A 16,992-nucleotide genomic window follows, 5' to 3' on the forward strand; every position below is an offset into this window, starting at 1 on the left:
AGATAAGCGAAAACGTGTGGAAATAGGACTTTGCCCCTCAGGGTCCGGAGTCAAGGACACAGGTCCCCAGCTGGCAGGGGAAACAGGTGTCATTCAGTAAACATGACCAATGTGCAGCCCTCCTCTTGGGGAAGGTGACCACAAGGTGGAGCTACAGAGCAACTCTATACTATGCTCCTTGGGGCGCCTGACCCCCTCCCTTGACAGTGGCTCCTTCATTCCCCTCTTGCAGTGCTTCATTGCCTCAAGTGGTCCTCCTCCCCCCTCCAACCCATACATCTCCTCATGATGACCCTTCATTGTCACGTCACATACAACCATAGATGGAGGGTGCATCCTCCCCCTAGCACCAGTGCTGAAAAGATGAGACTGTGGACAAATGGAAATTAAATTCATTCAGAAAAGGATTAATAGACAAGAAACATGAACCAACGTGTCTTGAAGAAAAAGGCTGTACGCAGTAAAAAGCCACCTGTAGGTATAGAATTACGTGACTAGATGGGCTCTTTAGCTCCCAGCCTCTATGCAGGAAAGCAGCTAAATTGCAGTGGTTGGGGCGACACAGTGAATGGAGTGGGGTGGGTTCTCCAGGAAGGCCGTTTTCATCTCTCCTTCAGTCACTGTTCCAAGCTGTTCCATCCCTGACACACCCTGTGCTTTCTAGACAAGAACATATGCACACAAGTCTGAAACATTTTCTTGGCAATCTCCCCTGTTCTAGAACGTTTTATTTTGGGAGACATTTCTCATGATTTACTGTCTTCCACCACCAACCACCTCAGGTCAAAACCCAAAGGGGAGAAGATTCCATAGAAGCTTGGGGCATATCCACCATTTCCCTCATAATTCAAAGTTCACTCCACCATTCCACTGTAGCCATGCTCCCTTCCTTGCTGTTGACAGATGTAGACAGGCCTCAGACTCTGGCTGGTCAGGGCCTAGGGCAGGGCATTCACTCCATTATGAAATTGTTGATCCTGGTCAGCAGCACAGCTGTTTCTAAGCCTGGAGAGGTGAGGAGGACATGGCAAGAATGAGTAATGGGAATGCTAGTGGAAAGAAAAATGAGGTAATGCGAGAAAGTTCTTACCAGTTATCTCTCTCTTCTCGGCACATCTCCTACAGGGAAAAAAGCTTCCCATGGTGAGTTCAGCCACCTTCAAGCATGACCTTTAGAACCTGGGTTCCCCCAAACTGCTTTTCCCAGGTTCAAACCAATTTGATGTCCAAGGAAGGGTCTAAGAATCTCAAAGGAACCAAACAGACCCAACCCCAAACACCAGGCAGTATGAGTCTGAATCAGTCCCATCACCAGGACCCTGGGGAGAATAAAGATCCAGAAAGCTAAGGCACAAAACACTCACCCACGGAGGAGGAACAGCCACAAAATCAGCAGGGTGGAGACACAATCAGTGAGGAGCCATATCATTAGGTAGGTTTTAGGGGGCTATGGGAGTAAAAAAAAAAAAAGGGCCCCTGTTGGTGGCCAGAGCCCCAAAGGTAGTATATGGGGGAGAAAGGAAGAGAGGGGCAGGGTTAAGGAGAATCAGGAAAGAGGAAATAGGAGGAGGTTGACAGTAGTAGAGCCCTCACCATAAGCCAGACGGGGTAACGCATCTGCTGCAGCAGCTGGCAGTCATTGGTGGTGACCGAATCCACCCCTGCACACCAGAGTATGGAGAAGAGCCAGGGCTTGTTCACGACAAATAGGTTCACCGAGACGTTATCCTCATGCAGTGCCCTATGGAGGCGAAAAAGAAACAGGTGACATCCAGAACTGTGGGGCACAAGGCATGGGAGGCAGCTCCTGTCTGGCTTGAATCTACAGTGTCACTGCAAAGGAGCTATCAGTTCAACCTGTGCTTGGCAGCCCCTGACCAAAAGTGATTTTCTTTGCATAGCTGAACTCTGCCTTTTGGTAAATTCCTAATTTTGCTGTCTGGGGTCACACAAATGTGTCTCTCCTCTTTGTCCCATGACAGCCCTTCAATGGTCTGAGGAACATTGACCATGTCCCCCTGAGTCTTCTCTTTTGTAGGCTCAATAGTCACTGTCCTTCTAGCTGGGGCTTGGAGTCTGGCTTATCTCCTTCACTATACAAACCCATTTAACCTGATCTTACTCCAGTTTATCAATGTTCCTTTCAAAGTATGTATCTGAAAATGATATCCAGGTGGCTTGCACAAGCTTTGAGTAGAACAAAACTCTTCTTGCCTTCTCGTCACTATGCCTGTATGAAGGCAGCCCACGGTCAGGTTAGTTTCAGCAATATGACGTGCACCGATGACTCATTATGCACAGTGTTCAATCAAAGCCCTGGTCTTTTGCACACATTTCTGCTGATGCTAGTGTGTCCTCTCTTGTCTTTGAGCAACTGAGCTTCTTTTGGGCCCCAAATATGGGTTTTTACATCTATCCCTGTTGCGTTTCATCTTGGTACCTTTGGCCTATCATCTCAGAGTGCTTAGACCTTTCAGGGCCTTGATTTCATCATTGATGTATTCATTACCAAGTCACATGTTTTGGAAATGTGACCGGCAGTCAATGCTGACCAGGATAAGACTAAAGTGAGGGCCACCCCAATGTTGTCTCCTTCCATGGTGACAACTTGAGGAAAGGTCTTTGAAATATTTATTATAACTGGTCTATCTATCATTCAGCACACATTTTTTTGTTCTATCTAACCAGAAGAACATTAGAAAAGATCTTGGCGGCTGAATGTTTTGAGGTTGATCATGTTTACTGGATGGGTCAGCTTTGGGGGCCTAGCTCACATTGGTGACTCTATCACCTCTCTCCTTTGCATCCATCCTCTCTAGCACTTATCTCTTTGGTATAGAATGAAAGCTAAAACGCTTCTCTTGGCCTACAAGGTCTGATCCAATTTGTTCCCTGCCCACCTCTCCAGCCTCACCTCCACCTTGCTCATTAGGCTGCTGTTCCTGCTCTTCTGCAGCTCTCCTCATTGTTCACTCCTGTGATGCATCAGGTCTCAGCCTAGGCACCACTTCTTTAACCATTCTTCCTAATGTGGCCCCTCACTAACCGCTCCTTCCCAACTCCAATTGCTCTATTGCATCTCCCCATTTTATCGCCTTCATATCATTTATCAGTGTCCAATATGCATATATTTTGTTCAATGGTTATTGTTTTTCTCTTTCAGTTGTATACCCAAAGACTGCAATAAATAGTGCCTGACATACAGTAAGCATTTGATAAATATTTGTTGTATGAGTGAATGAATGAGTGGTCTTTGCCCTCCCCACATTGGCTCTTCCCCACCTTTAAGCTGCATGTGATCCCCTCAGCTCCTTTCCTCTGGCACTTACTTTATATCCAACTGTGGTAGGTCTTGATAGGGGAGGTTGAGAAACAGGGGCCTCTCAGTTCTGTTGACTCCCAACTGTCCATATATCTGGTGCATTCTGGGTGCCCGTTGTTGGACATTAGCCCGATCTTCATCTGGGAGCCAAAGGACCTGTGGTTCAAGGAGGATGGGTGTGAAGCTGGGGAAGGCCTGGGGATTCCAGGGGCAGGGGCAGAGCAGAGAGGTTTGACCACAGAGTGGGGTAAATGAGCTAGGTGGGGCCCTGGGGCAGGGACAGCTCAAGATTGTCACCATGGCCTAGGGAAGGCAGTGTGGGGGGTGGTGAGGGGCACTTGGGATCCTGGAAATATCACCATGGCTTGAGGGACCCTTGAATTCAGCACAGTCTCCAATGTCAGGTTCACATAAGTGTCATAGTATGTGTGGTTTCGTGGTGGGCGGCGCAAATCAAACATAATGGAAAGGTTGAAGACTGCAGCTTCCTTCAATAACTCTTCCAATGTTGGTACTGTCTGATTCTCAGCCTCTTTCCGATCAAGGCCTGATAGCTGTGTGGCCTCCCAGAAGGGTGGCCTCTATAAGAAGAGAAAAATTATTTCAAGACCAGAAGAAGCCTCTGGGTCATTCCCCCATCCTCATCATCTCACTCATTCCCTGACTTGGGGTCCAGCTTCTGCCCACATCATTTTCAGGGTCTTTCTTTTCTCAAACTATGGCCTTTTCAAGACCTTCTAATGCCTTAATCTGTTAACCCACCCTCCTACCTTCCCAGTTTCCTAATTTCTTCTCTCCCACTACAATTTCTCTTTGGTTTCATGAAGATCTCTGGGATTGTGACCCCTTGGTTTTATCCCAATATCAGCAGCTTTCTGGCTGTACCTACATCCCCTTCCCATGGTCCCTCCACAGTTTGAACTCTTCCACAGCACCATCAACAGCTTTCTTAACCTACCTGTTCTACAGGTCCCAAATTTTGATTCAATTCTACAATTGCCCCAGGAGGCAGAGCACACTATGTGGACTTTTGGCACTGCAGTCCTGTTTTTCTCTTTGGTACCACTTAGCCATCAGTTTCTTGTCCTTGATATAATCTCTCTCTCCCACTTCTCCTAGAGGCTATTCCAAACCTGGGTCACTCTTCTCCTCCCTTTGTAATCAACAAATTACCTCCTAATCACTGACCTGGTAAAAGCAAGTTACTTAGCACTTATTAAGTATTTACTATGTGCCAGGTAGTGTTAGAAGTACTTTATGCAACAGACCCTGTCTAGGAGGCAGGTGAAAATTTCCTCTTTGAATGTTGCAAGATTAGGTAGACAAGAAGCACTCTGGAATGTCATAATAAGGACTTCCATATATCTACTTTTCCACAAAAGCAAAACGAATATGGCAAAAAAGGTAAAAATTATGGTTGATTTCTTGAATATAATAAAGATGTCAAGTATGAAATCTTTAAAGTTATGGGGAAAAAAATCTCATTGATGAATTTTATATCCAGTGAAAATATCCTTCAAAAATAATGTCAGCCATGGCCGGGTGGCTTGGTTGGTTGGAGCATCACCTAGTGTACCAAAAAATTGTGGTGTACCAAAATGGCTGCAGTTTGATTCCTGGTCAGAACACATACCTAGGTTATAGGTTTGATCCCCAGTCAGGGCACATATGGGAAGCAGATTATTGATGTTTCTCTCTCACATCACATCAATGTTTCTCTTTTTCTCTCTCCCTTCCTCTCTCTCTAAAATCAATTTTTAAAAGACATCCTAGGGCAGTGATGGCGAACCTTTTGAGCTCGGCGTGTCAGCATTTTGAAAAACCCTAACTTAACTCTGGTGCCGTGTCACATATAGAAATTTTTTGATATTTGCTACCATAGTAAAACAAAGATTTATGTTTTTGATATTTATTTTATATATTTAAATGCCATTTAATAAAGAAAAATCAACCAAAAAAATGAGTTCACGTGTCACCTCTGACACACGTGTCATAGGTTCGCCATCACTGTCTTAGGGTGAGGATTTAAAAAAAGGAATAAAAAATAATGGTGGACCCAAGCTCATTTTATGAAGCCAGCATTATCCCCAAAACCAGATAAAGCCACTACAAAGAAAATTATAGGCCAATATCCCTGATAAACATAGATGCTAAAATCCTCAACAAAATATTAGCAACTGAATCCAGCAATACATTAAAAAGATCATACACCATGATCAAGTGGGATTTATCCCAGGGATGCAAGTTTGGTACCATATTCAAAAATCAATACACATGAAATGCCACATAAACAAAATAAAGGATAAAAAGCACATGATCATATCAATAGACTCAGAAAAAGCATTTGATAAAACCCAGCACCCATTTGAGATAAAAACTTTTCTCAAAGTGGAAATAGAGGTAACATACCTCAACATAATAAAGACCATATATGACAACCTACAGCCAACATCATACTTAATGAGGAAAAACTAACACCATTTCCCCTAAGAACAGGATCAAGACAGGGATGTCCACTCTCACCACTCCTGTTCAACATAGTACTAGAAGTTCTAGCCACAGCGATCAGACAAGAAGAAGAAATAAAAGGCATCCAAATTGGAAAGGAGGCAGTAAAACTGTCATTTTTTACAGATGACATGATACTGTATATAGAAAACTCTAAATATTCCACTAAAAATCTCCTAGAACTGATAAATGAATTCAGTAAAATAGGATACAAAATAAATATTCAGAGATTGGTTGCATTTTTATACACTAATAATGAACTATCAGAAAGGGAAACTTGCCATGGCCAGTTTGCTTGGTGGTTAGAGCATCAGCCTGCACACCAAAGGATCTCTGGTTCAATTCCCAGTCAAGGGCACATACCTGGGTTGCAGGTTTAATCCCTGGTCCTGGTCAGGTGTGTGCAGGAAGCAACCAATCAATGTGTCTCTCTCACATCAATGTTTCTCTCTCTCTCTCCCTCTCCTTCCCTCCCTTCTACTCTCTAAAAGAAGCAATGGAAAAAATATCTTCAGGTGTGGATTAACAACAACATCAACAACAACAAAAGGGAAACTAAAAAAAAAAAAATCCCATTTACAATTGCATCCAAAATAAAATACCTAGGAATAAATTTAACCAAGGATGTAAAAGACCTGTACTTGGGAAATTATAACACACTGAAGAAAGAACTGAAGAAGATACAAACAAGTGGAAGCATATATCATGCTCATGGATAGGAAGAATTAACATCATTAAAATGTCCATACTACCCAAAGCAATCTATAGAATCAATACCATTCCTATCAAGGTTCCAATGCGCCCGGCCAACATGGCTCAGTGGTTGAGTGTTGACCTATGATCCAGGAGGTCATGGTCCAATTCCTGGTCAGGGCACATGCCCAGATTGTGGGTTTGATCCCCAGTGTGGGGTGTGCAGGAGGTAGCCGATCAATGATTCTTTCTCATCATTGATGTGTCCTCTCTCTCTCTCTCTCTCTCTCTCTCTCTCTCTCTCTCTCTCTCTCTCTCCATCTCTGAAATAAATAAAAATATACTTCAAAAAAGATTCCAATGGCTTATTTCACAGAACTAGAACAAATATTCCAAAAGTTTATATGGAACCACAAAAGACCCCGAATAGCTACAGCAATCTTGAGAAAGAAAAACAAAGTTGGAGGTATCACACTACCTGATATCAAACTATACTACATGATCACAGTAATCAAAACAGAATGGTGGTGGCATAAAAACAGGCATATAGATCAATGGAACTGAATAGGGAGCCCAGAAATAAACCCATGCTTTTATGGTCAATTATTATTTGACAAAAGAGACAAAAACATACAATGAGATAAAGATAGTCTACTCAATAAATGTGTTGGGAAAATTGGACATATATGTGCAAAAAAAACCCCCCAAAACTAGACCACCATTTTACACTACACATAAGAATAAACTGGAGGAGAAACCAAGATGGCGGCATAGGTTAATGCTGGAGATTGCTGCCTCAAACAACCACTTCAAAAAACAACTAAAAGACGGAACGGACATCATCCAGAACCACAGGAAGGCCGGCTGAGTGGAAATTCTACAACTAGGAGGAAAGAGAATATCATACCCAGACTCAGAGGAGGTGGAGTGCTGAAGTGAAATACTAAGGTGCGGAGTGCACGCGAAGCGGGCTGGAGGTGGAGGGTGCGGTTGTTGTTTTCAATCGGGAGGGAGTTTCAGACTCTGAGCTCCAGATCCGGGCGAGTCTCTAGGGACCCAGACTCAAACGGGAGAAGCGGGACTGTCTGGCTTCAGTCGGAACTCGAAGGCAGCTTTCTCTCCGAGGTTTGCAGCGGTTGCTGGGACTCTGTGAGGCAGAGCCCCTAGGGACAGAACTGAGAGCAGCCATAACTGCTCGCTCCGGCCCGCCCTGTAGATCCCCGGGGACCCGCCCCGCCCAAACCCTGCGCAGAGCCATTTGCCGGATAGCCTCAGGCAAACGCTAGATTAGCACCGCCCTAGAGATCCAGCACAGAAGCTCTCCCACTGCAGACACAGCGGACTCTCATAGCCAGTTAGCCTGGAGGTCAAATCACTCCCGGTATTGCCAACAACAATCAAGGCTTAACTACAACAAGACTGCGCACAAAGACCACTAGGGGGTGCACCAAGAAAGCATAAAAAAATGCGGAGACAAAGAAACAGGACAAAACTGTCAATGGAGGATATTGAGTTCAGAACCACACTTTTAAGGTCTCTTAAGAACTGTCTAGAAGCCGCCGATAAATGCAGTGAGATCCTCAAGAAATCTAATGAGACCCTCGATGTTATGATAAAGAACCAACTAGAAATTAAGCATACACGGACTGAAATAACGAATACTATACAGACTCCCAACAGCAGACCAGAGGAGCGCAAGAATTAAGGTAAAGATTTGAAATGCGAAGAAGCAAAAAACACCCAACCAGAAAAGCAAAATGAAAAAAGAATCCGAAAATACAAAGATAGTGTAAGGAGCCTCTGGGACAGCTTCAAGCGTACCAACATCAGAATTATAGGGGTGCCAGAAGATGAGAGAGAGCAAGGTATTGAAAAAATATTTGAAGAAATAATGACAGAAAACTTCCCCCACCTGGTGAAAGAAATAGACTTACAGGTCCAGGAAGCGCAGAGAACCCCAAACAAAAGGAATCCAAAGAGGACCACACCAAGACACATCATCATTGAAATGCCAAGAGCAAAAGACAAAGAGAGAATCTTAAAAGCAGCAAGACAAAGAAACTCAGTTACCTACAAGGGAATACCCATACGACTGTCAGCTGATTTCTCAACAGAAACTTTGCAGGCCAGAAGGGAATGGCAAGAAATATTCAAAGTGATGAATACCAAGAACCTACAACCAAGATTACTTTATCCAGCAAAGCTATCATTCAGAACTGAAGGTCAGATGAAGAGCTTCACAGATAAGGAAAAGCTAAAGGAGTTCATCACCACCAAACCAGTGTTATATGAAATGCTGAAAGGTATCCTTTAAGAAGAGGAAGAAGAAGAAAAAGGTAAAGATACAAATTATGAACAACAAACATGCATCTATCAACAAGTGAATCTACGAATCAAGTGAATAAACAATCTGGTGATCATAATAGAATCAGGGACATAGAAAGGGAATGGACTGACTATTCTTGAGGGGGGAGAAGGGGTGTGGGAGATGTGGGAAGAGACTGAACAAAAATCGTGCACCTATGGATGAGGACAGTGGGTGGGGAGTGAGGGCGGAGGGTGGGGCGGGAACTGGGAGGAGGGGAGTTATGGAGGGGAAAAAGAGGAACAAATGTAATAATCTGAACAATAAAGATTTAATTAAAAAAATAAAAAAATAAAAAAAGAATAAACTGAAAATGGATTAAAGATTGAGATGTTAGATGTGAAAACATAAAACTCCTAGAATAAAACATAGCAGTAAAATCCTGGACATTGCTCTTAGCAATATTTTTTCTAATATATCACCTCTGGCAAGGGAAACAAAAGAAAAATAAATAAATAGGACTACATCGAACTAAAATGGTTTTCCACAGCAAAGGAAACCATTAACAAAATGAATAAACAGCCCACTGAATGAGAGAACATATTTGCCAATGATACATCTGATAAGGGGCTAATTTCCAAAATATATAAAGAACTTATACAACTCAAGACCAGGAAGACAAACAATCCAATTAAAAATGGGCAAAGGACCTGAATAGACACTTCTCCAAAGAGGACATACAGATGGCCAATAGACATAAAAAAAAAAAGGTCCCGCCGAAACTGGTTTGGCTCATTGGATAGAGCGTCGGCCTGCGGACTGAAAGGTCCCGGGTTTGATTCCGGTCGGGGGCATGTACCTGGGTTGCAGGCACATCCCCAGTGGGAGATGTGCAGGAGGCGGCTGATCAATGTTCCTCTCTCATCGATGTTTCTAACTCTCTATCTCTCTCCCTTCCTCTCTGTAAAAAATCAATAAAATATATTTTTTAAAAAAAAGGTCCCTAATCATCAGTCAGATGCAAATTAAAACCACAATGAGATATCACCTCACAATTCCTACCATCAATAAATCAACAAACAAGTGCTTGCAGAGATGGGGAGGAAAGGGAACCCTAGTACACTGCTGGTGGGAATGCAGATTGGTGCAGCTACTGTAGAAAGCAGTATGGAGTTTCCTCAAAACATTAAAAATGGAATTGCCTTATGACCCAGCAATTCCACTTCCAGGAATATACCTGAAGAAACCCTAAACACTACTTCAAAAGAATATATGCACTCCTATGTTCATTTCAGCATTATTTACAATAGCCAAGAGTCCATCAGTAGCTGAGTAGACAAAAAAGCACTCTTATGTGTAGGTACACAATGGAAAACTGCTCAGCCGTAAAAAAAAAAAAAAAAAAGAAAGAAATCTTACTTTTGCAACAACATGGATGGACCTAGAGAGCATTATGCTAAGTGAAATAAGTCAGTCAGAGAAAGACAAGTACCATATGATTTCACTTATATGTGGAGTCTAATGAACAAAATAAACCAACAAAGTGATGACAGATTCAGAGAACAGACTGACAGCTGTCAGAGTGGATGGAGGTTTCAGGGATGGGTGAAAAAGGTGAAAGCATTAAGCAAAAAACAAACAAACAAACAAACAAAAAACAACCAAAAAACTCCTGGCCAGTGTTGCTCAGTGGTTGAGTGTCCACCCATGAACCAAGAGGTCACCAGTTCGATTCCTAGTCAGGGCATAGGAGGCAGCTGATCGATGATGATTCTCTCTCATCATTGATGTTTCTATCTCTCTCCCTCCTTTCCTCTCTTTCCAAAAATCAATAAAAATATTTTTAAAAAACAACAGCAAAAACTCATAGACACAGACAACAATATGATGATTATCAGAGAGAAAGGGGGTGGGGGAAGGTAGAAGACGGCATAGGGAGGATAAATGGTGATGGAAGGAAACTTGACATAGGATGATGATCACACAATACAATATACAGATGATGTATTATAGAATTGTGCACCTGAAACCTATATAATTTTAGTAACCAATGTCACCCAATAAACTCAATAAAAAAGTGATAATACACATGTTCTCTTAATACATACTTTCACATTTTCAAATAAAGTCCTAATAAAAAAAATAATGGTGCAAAAAAAAAGACTTTTCCAGATAAGTGATTATTGGGTGAATTTGTCACCAGCAGGAAATTGGAGCATAGTCACAATATTACTCATTGTGTAAAATAAGAACAGATATGCCCATATTTACATGAGCAAATAAATGAATACAAAATAAAAAAGTACTTCCTGCATTCCCAGGAAGTACTTTATGTGTATTAATTTATTTAATCTTTCCAATAATCCTGCAAGGTACACTTATTATTCCCATTTCACAGGTGAGAAAAATGAAGCACAGAGAGACTAAGGAATGTTGCTCAGGCTCACAAGGCTAGGAAGTGGTGAAACCAGGACTCGAACCAGATATCCCTTGTTCTTAACACTCTGATATGTAAATATATAGAGAGTTAAATGGGGGGAAAAAAGAAAGGTGCAAAAGAATATGTGAAGTGGTCCTATTGGTGCAAAATGAAAACTATATATGTGTGTGTGCATATATCTGTATGTATGCATATGTATATATAGAATATGTACCCAACTGTTAACAGTGACTATCTCAGGGGGATTGGATTATGAGAGAGTTTTTAATTTTTAAATTATTTCTCTGATGTTTTACTTTTTTAAAAAATATATTTTATTGATTTTTTACAGAGAGGAAGGGAGAGGAATAGAGAGTTAGAAACATTGATGAGAGAGAAACATCACTCAGCCACCTCCTGCACACCTCCTACTGGGGATGTGCCCGCACCCAAGGCACTTGCTCTTGACTGGAATCGAACCTGGGACCTTTCAGTCCGCAGGCCAACGCTCTATCCACTGAGCCAAACCGGTCAGGGCTGATGTTTTACTTTTTTACAAGGAACATGTATTACTTTCATAATCAGGAAAAGAGGAACTGAAAAAACTAAGTATCCTTTGCAATGTATTCCATCACCTGCAGGATTGAGTCCACACACCTGGGCCTGGCATTTGAAGCTTTCTAAGACCAAGCCTTTGCTCCCCTCACCAGTCTCCCCTCCCACTGCTCTTATCTCCTGGTGTCACCAAGCCACTTTCTGTTCCCTGAAAACACTTCTTCATACTTCTGGGCTTTACCCATGCTCTTGTCTCTGACTAGAATTCCCATTTCCTGCCTTGTCCATCTTAAAAACTGCTCAGGTGTCCTCTTCTGTGAAACTACGCTTGACCCTTTCCCACACGCACCCTGCCAAACAGTGACCTCTCTACTCAGTAATTATCGATACTGTTATTGCTGTAGGTTTCATATTCTGATAGCCTATTGCCAAAGCTCTCATTTATACTAGGAGGTTATGACCTGAGGGCAGACTGTATACCTATTGCTCAGCACAGCACTCAGCGCGCGCTTATCAATGAATGAACTCTGCCCTGAGGGCCCCTGCAGGTGGCTATCTCTTCCAGGACGCTGTCCTCACCTCCAGGAACCAGGCCCCAGCATTGAGTCTCTTCAGTTCAGCCCAGGAGAAGTCGCTGCTGTGGGCGGTGATTCGGGTTGGGAACACAGAGGCCACATCTGTGGTTCTGCTCAGGTGCTCATCATGCATGAGGAAAGGGATCCCATCGGAGCTGAAGGCATGAAGGATGTCAGAGGGCCAAGCTCTGGGGCTGCTCTCATTTTCGGAGTTCCCCTGCTGTGTCTGTCAGCCCCCAGTTTCCCTCACCTGATCATCACATCGGTCTCAAACACATTAGCTCCACATTCTGCTGTCTTCCGCAGGGACATCAGGGTATTCTCGGGGGCCAGCTGGAAGAGGGAATTGGTGAGGTGGTCACAGGGAAGGGTAGGAGCCTGGGAACCCATAGGCCTAGCCACTGAAGACCCTCCCTGCCTTGCCAGCATTCTGCCCACACTCACCATGGGAGCCCCTCGGTGTCCAACCAGCCTAGGTTTGGGGGATAAGTCTCTGGGTTCCATGATACAGGTTGAGGAGATGCATAGGGGGGCCAGGTAGATGGCCAGGACAATTGTAAAATACACGAACAGTAGCACAATCTTGTGGCCTGTGAGGAGTGGGGGACCAGCTGTGGAGAAGGGGCAGGGGGCGAGCTCTGGGGGCAGAAAGCAGAGTGCAGGTGCAGGGAATCAGGCAGCAGGAGGCTGAAGAATGGATGGCCAGCGAGGGTGTGTGTGGGAGTGGAGTTGGTACCTCTTTTGTGGATATGGTAGAAGTTATCAGCCACAGGCCAGGCCAGGATGGTGATGAAAGCAACAGCTCCAATGTGAAGGAATGGGGCTGTGGCCTATGGAGGAGAGTTGGTGAGGATGACTCTGTCCTCCCTTTCTTCTCTGAGGACCTTTTAGAATTCAGACCTACTTGCAGTTTTGGGGGACCAGGGAGCAAGATAGGTCCTGGGGTTGGCCACAGGCCCAGGCTCCCAACCAGGGACTGGAGATCAGCCACTCACCCACAGTGACAGACGTAGGCTAAGCCACTCCTCCTGCCATTGGACATCCAGTACCACGAGTCCAGCGAGCACAAGAAGTACAATGAGGAGCAGCAGCACCTGGGGGACCCGGGATGAATAGGCTACTTGGGCTGCTCCTCATTCTATGAAAACAGAACCATTCTCCTCCCCTGACTCCCTTACTTTCTTTCTTTCGGTTAACAAACATCTACTGGGCTTCAGGTCTTGAGTTTGAGCCTGGGGTTAGAATAGTGAGGTTTTTGACAAAGAGCCAACCAAATGCTGGGCCCAGGGGCCCCCTTTCCTGCTCACTCCCATTCCCACTTTACCTTGTGGACACTGTGCAGGTGTAGAGGCTGGCCACAGAACCACAGGAGTACAGCCAGGAGCTGGGGATAGAGGGTGTTGGAAGTAATGAGGTGCCAAAAGAGGTGGGCCACTGAGGTGGGCTTCCCAGGCTGACACCTCCCTCTTCCCCTCCCCACAGTGGGACGGGTAGAGCTGAACCAGAAGGAAGGGCCGAGGTGGGGGCTAGGCCAGTGTCCCCCTGTACTCACCAATAGCAGGGACGCATATGTGACCAGTAGAGAGACAAAAAGCGTAAATGCCAGGGACCAGTCCATCCAGTGTCCCCACTGGCGGAACAGGAATCTGTGGGAGGGGAGAGGGAGGTATCCGAGTGCAGGAAAGGGTGTCAGCAGGGGCCTGAGGGGAGTTGGGGTGGGTGGACCAAGAAGGAGGACTACAAGGTAGTGAGGGGCAGCCTTTCACAGGGCCAGGGACTACAAGGACCGGGGAGCCTTTGTGGAGGGGTTGTCTAAGGATGTTGGGCAGCAGGAGAGATGGGCATAGCTGGGGATGACTAAGCACCCAGGGGCCCAGGGTGGGGAATAGGTTGACATGTTTGCTGAGGCAGGGGGTCCATGACACACTCATTGAAGTTGTGCAGGTCATTGAGAAGGATGAGCCCGATGTACAGCCAGCCCAAGGAGAGGAGGACAGTGAAGAAGAGCAGGCCAAACCACATATATTCACACTGTAAAGGAGCAGGAGAGAAGCTCACAGCCGATTCCCACTTTCAGCTCAAAGTCCCCAACGGATGGCAGCTTAAAGGGACTTCCTGCCAGGCGTTGGGCTGCTCTGCTCTGCCAGCAGCTCTTTCCATATTTGAGAGAGATTTTCTTCCTGGGGAGAGAAAGCCCCTTCCCTCCACCCCCAGCTGCCTCTAAGCGCAGTGGCCTCCTTAGCCTCCTTCTCCCCTTCACGAGGCCTCTGCCTTGGACTTCAGGTGCCCCCATCCCTACTCCACCTGGCTGGTTTTCATCCTCTCCTTGGGACACTTCCTCCAGTGGCAGCTATACAGGCAGTGGACGCTGCGGGCCCAGGCGGAGCAGCAGTTGGGGGACTCGGCCATGGTGAGGGCCTGGGGGAAGAGATACTCTGCCATCAGAGACCCTGGTGAAGGCAGATCCCAGCCTTCCTCCTAGTGTATCTGAGGAGCCTGATGGAGAAGCAAAGGCCTGGGCTGCTGCCCAGCAATGGAGGTCATGGAGCAGGTCCTGCGTGCCAGAGTGGATGAGGAGGTGAGCAAAGGATGACAATCTCCAGGGTCTTTCCCTTTAATCTGGATACCTGGTCAGTCTGGGACACTTGGGAAATCCAGCTTGTTGGCCTGCAGGATGAACACGCAATCTCTCCTACCTAATAGCATGCCCATTTAACAGGAGAAACTGCCTGGGGTGGGGCAAACTCAATTTAACAAGTTGAGGCAGATTTAACCAAGCTTCAGGCAGCCCCAGGAATTAGGAGTAACATGAGGCTGAAGTTCCAGTTCTGACCCAGGGCTAAAGGGAGGCCTAGCTAGTGGGCCAGTTACTATGGATACAGATTACACACATCACAAAGCCCTGAATGAAAGATTCTCTGTCTCCACCTTCCAGGGGGCAGGGAGCACAGCCAATAAGAGGAAGCCAGAGGAACAGGCAGTCTGGGTCACTCCCAGACTTAAGGGGCTCTCTTCCTGTCCGCACACCTGGAAAATCCAAGCCCTCTTGCCCTAGTCCAATCACTTCCGCCCAGTCATCCCCCCACCCCACCTCAATCAGTAACCCAGTCTCCACCTCCCCCTTTTCAGGGCCCCACCCTCTGAGGTCCCTTAGGTGAAAGTGCAACAAATACAGGCCAAAGGTATGGGGGGTGTGGTTGTCCTGGGGCAGGCAATCCCTGTACCTTGTGCTTTTGGGTCAGGCTGAGACTGAGTTGGCTTAATTGATCCCAAACTAGGCTGGGTGTGTGATGGTGATTCTCCTAAGAAGGGGTGCGATTTGTGTCAGCACTTGTCTGTGCATGTGTACTTGTGGCTGGCAGTACAAATGGGTTTGTTGATGACTTTGGGTGTGTAAAGAGCTCCTAAATACACCCAAAGTATGTGTGGTCTGTGGGACACAACCCCCTGTCATTTGAACTCTCCTGAGGCCGTGGAGTCTTAGAGGGGTGCACAGTGGCTGGGCCCCTGAAAGGTGGGATGGTGTAGCTACTCCTGAAACAGCCCTCCTTACACTATGCTTGCCTTGGGAAAGGAGGTTAGGGTAGGCTGTGGAGGGGTGGGGGCCTGAGGCTGGGGGAAGGAAACCTCTCTGCTTCCTGAGCTCCCTCCCAGGAAAAAGTCATCCCAAAGGGAGGCTCTGCCTCTTCCCACCCTGGGACTGGGTTGTGGTAGCCTGCCCTGGGCTCCATCGGCGCCTCCTGCCTCCTCTCAGATCCTGCCCCCAGTACCCCAGGCACTGCCTGCCAGAGCCCCACCTCCCTCCAAGGGCTGTCTAGAGAATGGGGTCAGGTCTGAGCAGCTTGAAAAACCCTCAAGGAAGCTGAGCAGGGGTGCTGCCCAATCCCTGCAGGTTGGAGCCAGCCTCCACCCCGCTGCCTGTAGCCCCCCAGCCTTCCCAGCCCTCACACCTTTTCTCAGCGGCAGCTCTGCTCTCGGCTCTGCACTGCACCGCTTCCCAGATCCTCTTCGAGTTGTCTGCCTCCTCTCTTTCAGTCCACCGCTCTGCCCCACCAGTCAAACAGGTGGCACTGTTGCCACCTACAGGAGGCTGTGTGGGTCCTTTCTGAAATCCTGCAGCTGCTCTCTGGCTTGTGCCATCTGGGTGGGAAGATGGGAGGGGGAGGGAGAGCAGATCTGCTTCTTTACTCGCTGCTGCCGGTCAGGGGGCTTTGGGGTGAGGAATTCTTTTGTAAAGCCTTCCCGGTTCCTCTGTCCCTCCTCCTGCTCCCCTCACTCACTGCCAGGGCTTTGTCCTGCCTCTGGGAGGCGAGGGCTTAGGGCACAGGCAGGCGGGAGGGAAGCTGGGGGGAGGTGACTACACAACTTTGCAACTTGCCAGAGAAGGGGCCCAGCCACCGCCCTGGTAAGGGGTGTGTGTGAGGGAGTCCAGCATTTGATCTCAAGCTTCATGGGAGGACAGCCTTCGTTCATCAGCCTTCTTTCCCTCTTGGGAGTCTACTTCCACTTTTGCAAAGTGCATCAAGAAGAGAGAATTACAAGCTACTTCCTAATATCTGGACAGCAGATCACCCTGCTTCTAGGCCAGGGGTCCCCATGGGCTTTGTGGCTCCTA

General features: G+C 46.3%; 1 protein-coding gene across 10 annotated transcripts; it reads right to left on the minus strand.

The window, feature by feature from the left end:
* Window positions 1-376: 376 nt before the first annotated feature.
* Window positions 377-16,639, minus strand: GDPD2 (glycerophosphodiester phosphodiesterase domain containing 2). 10 transcript variants are annotated; one of them, XM_059678822.1, is made up of 18 exons: window positions 16,328-16,639; window positions 15,602-15,679; window positions 15,005-15,044; window positions 14,682-14,795; window positions 14,305-14,408; window positions 13,930-14,023; window positions 13,702-13,761; window positions 13,373-13,471; window positions 13,114-13,207; window positions 12,822-13,015; window positions 12,628-12,710; window positions 12,382-12,532; window positions 3,682-3,903; window positions 3,330-3,478; window positions 1,594-1,741; window positions 1,365-1,447; window positions 1,091-1,119; window positions 377-1,005 (listed from the first exon to the last, which is right to left on the minus strand). In XM_059678822.1, exons 4-18 carry the CDS (start codon window positions 14,784-14,786, stop codon window positions 953-955), a joined length of 1,668 nt encoding a protein of 555 aa, XP_059534805.1. In that variant the 5' UTR covers window positions 14,787-14,795; window positions 15,005-15,044; window positions 15,602-15,679; window positions 16,328-16,639; the 3' UTR covers window positions 377-952. The 10 variants fall into 10 exon arrangements, with proteins under 10 accessions (XP_059534805.1, XP_059534803.1, XP_059534806.1 ...); XM_059678820.1 differs by lacking the exon at window positions 15,602-15,679 and having other exon boundaries at window positions 16,328-16,638; XM_059678823.1 differs by lacking the exon at window positions 15,602-15,679 and having other exon boundaries at window positions 12,822-12,967; window positions 16,328-16,636.
* Window positions 16,640-16,992: the final 353 nt, after the last annotated feature.

This window comes from Myotis daubentonii, chromosome X (genome assembly GCF_963259705.1).
Source record: "Myotis daubentonii chromosome X, mMyoDau2.1, whole genome shotgun sequence".
Taxonomy (NCBI): domain Eukaryota; kingdom Metazoa; phylum Chordata; class Mammalia; order Chiroptera; family Vespertilionidae; genus Myotis; species Myotis daubentonii.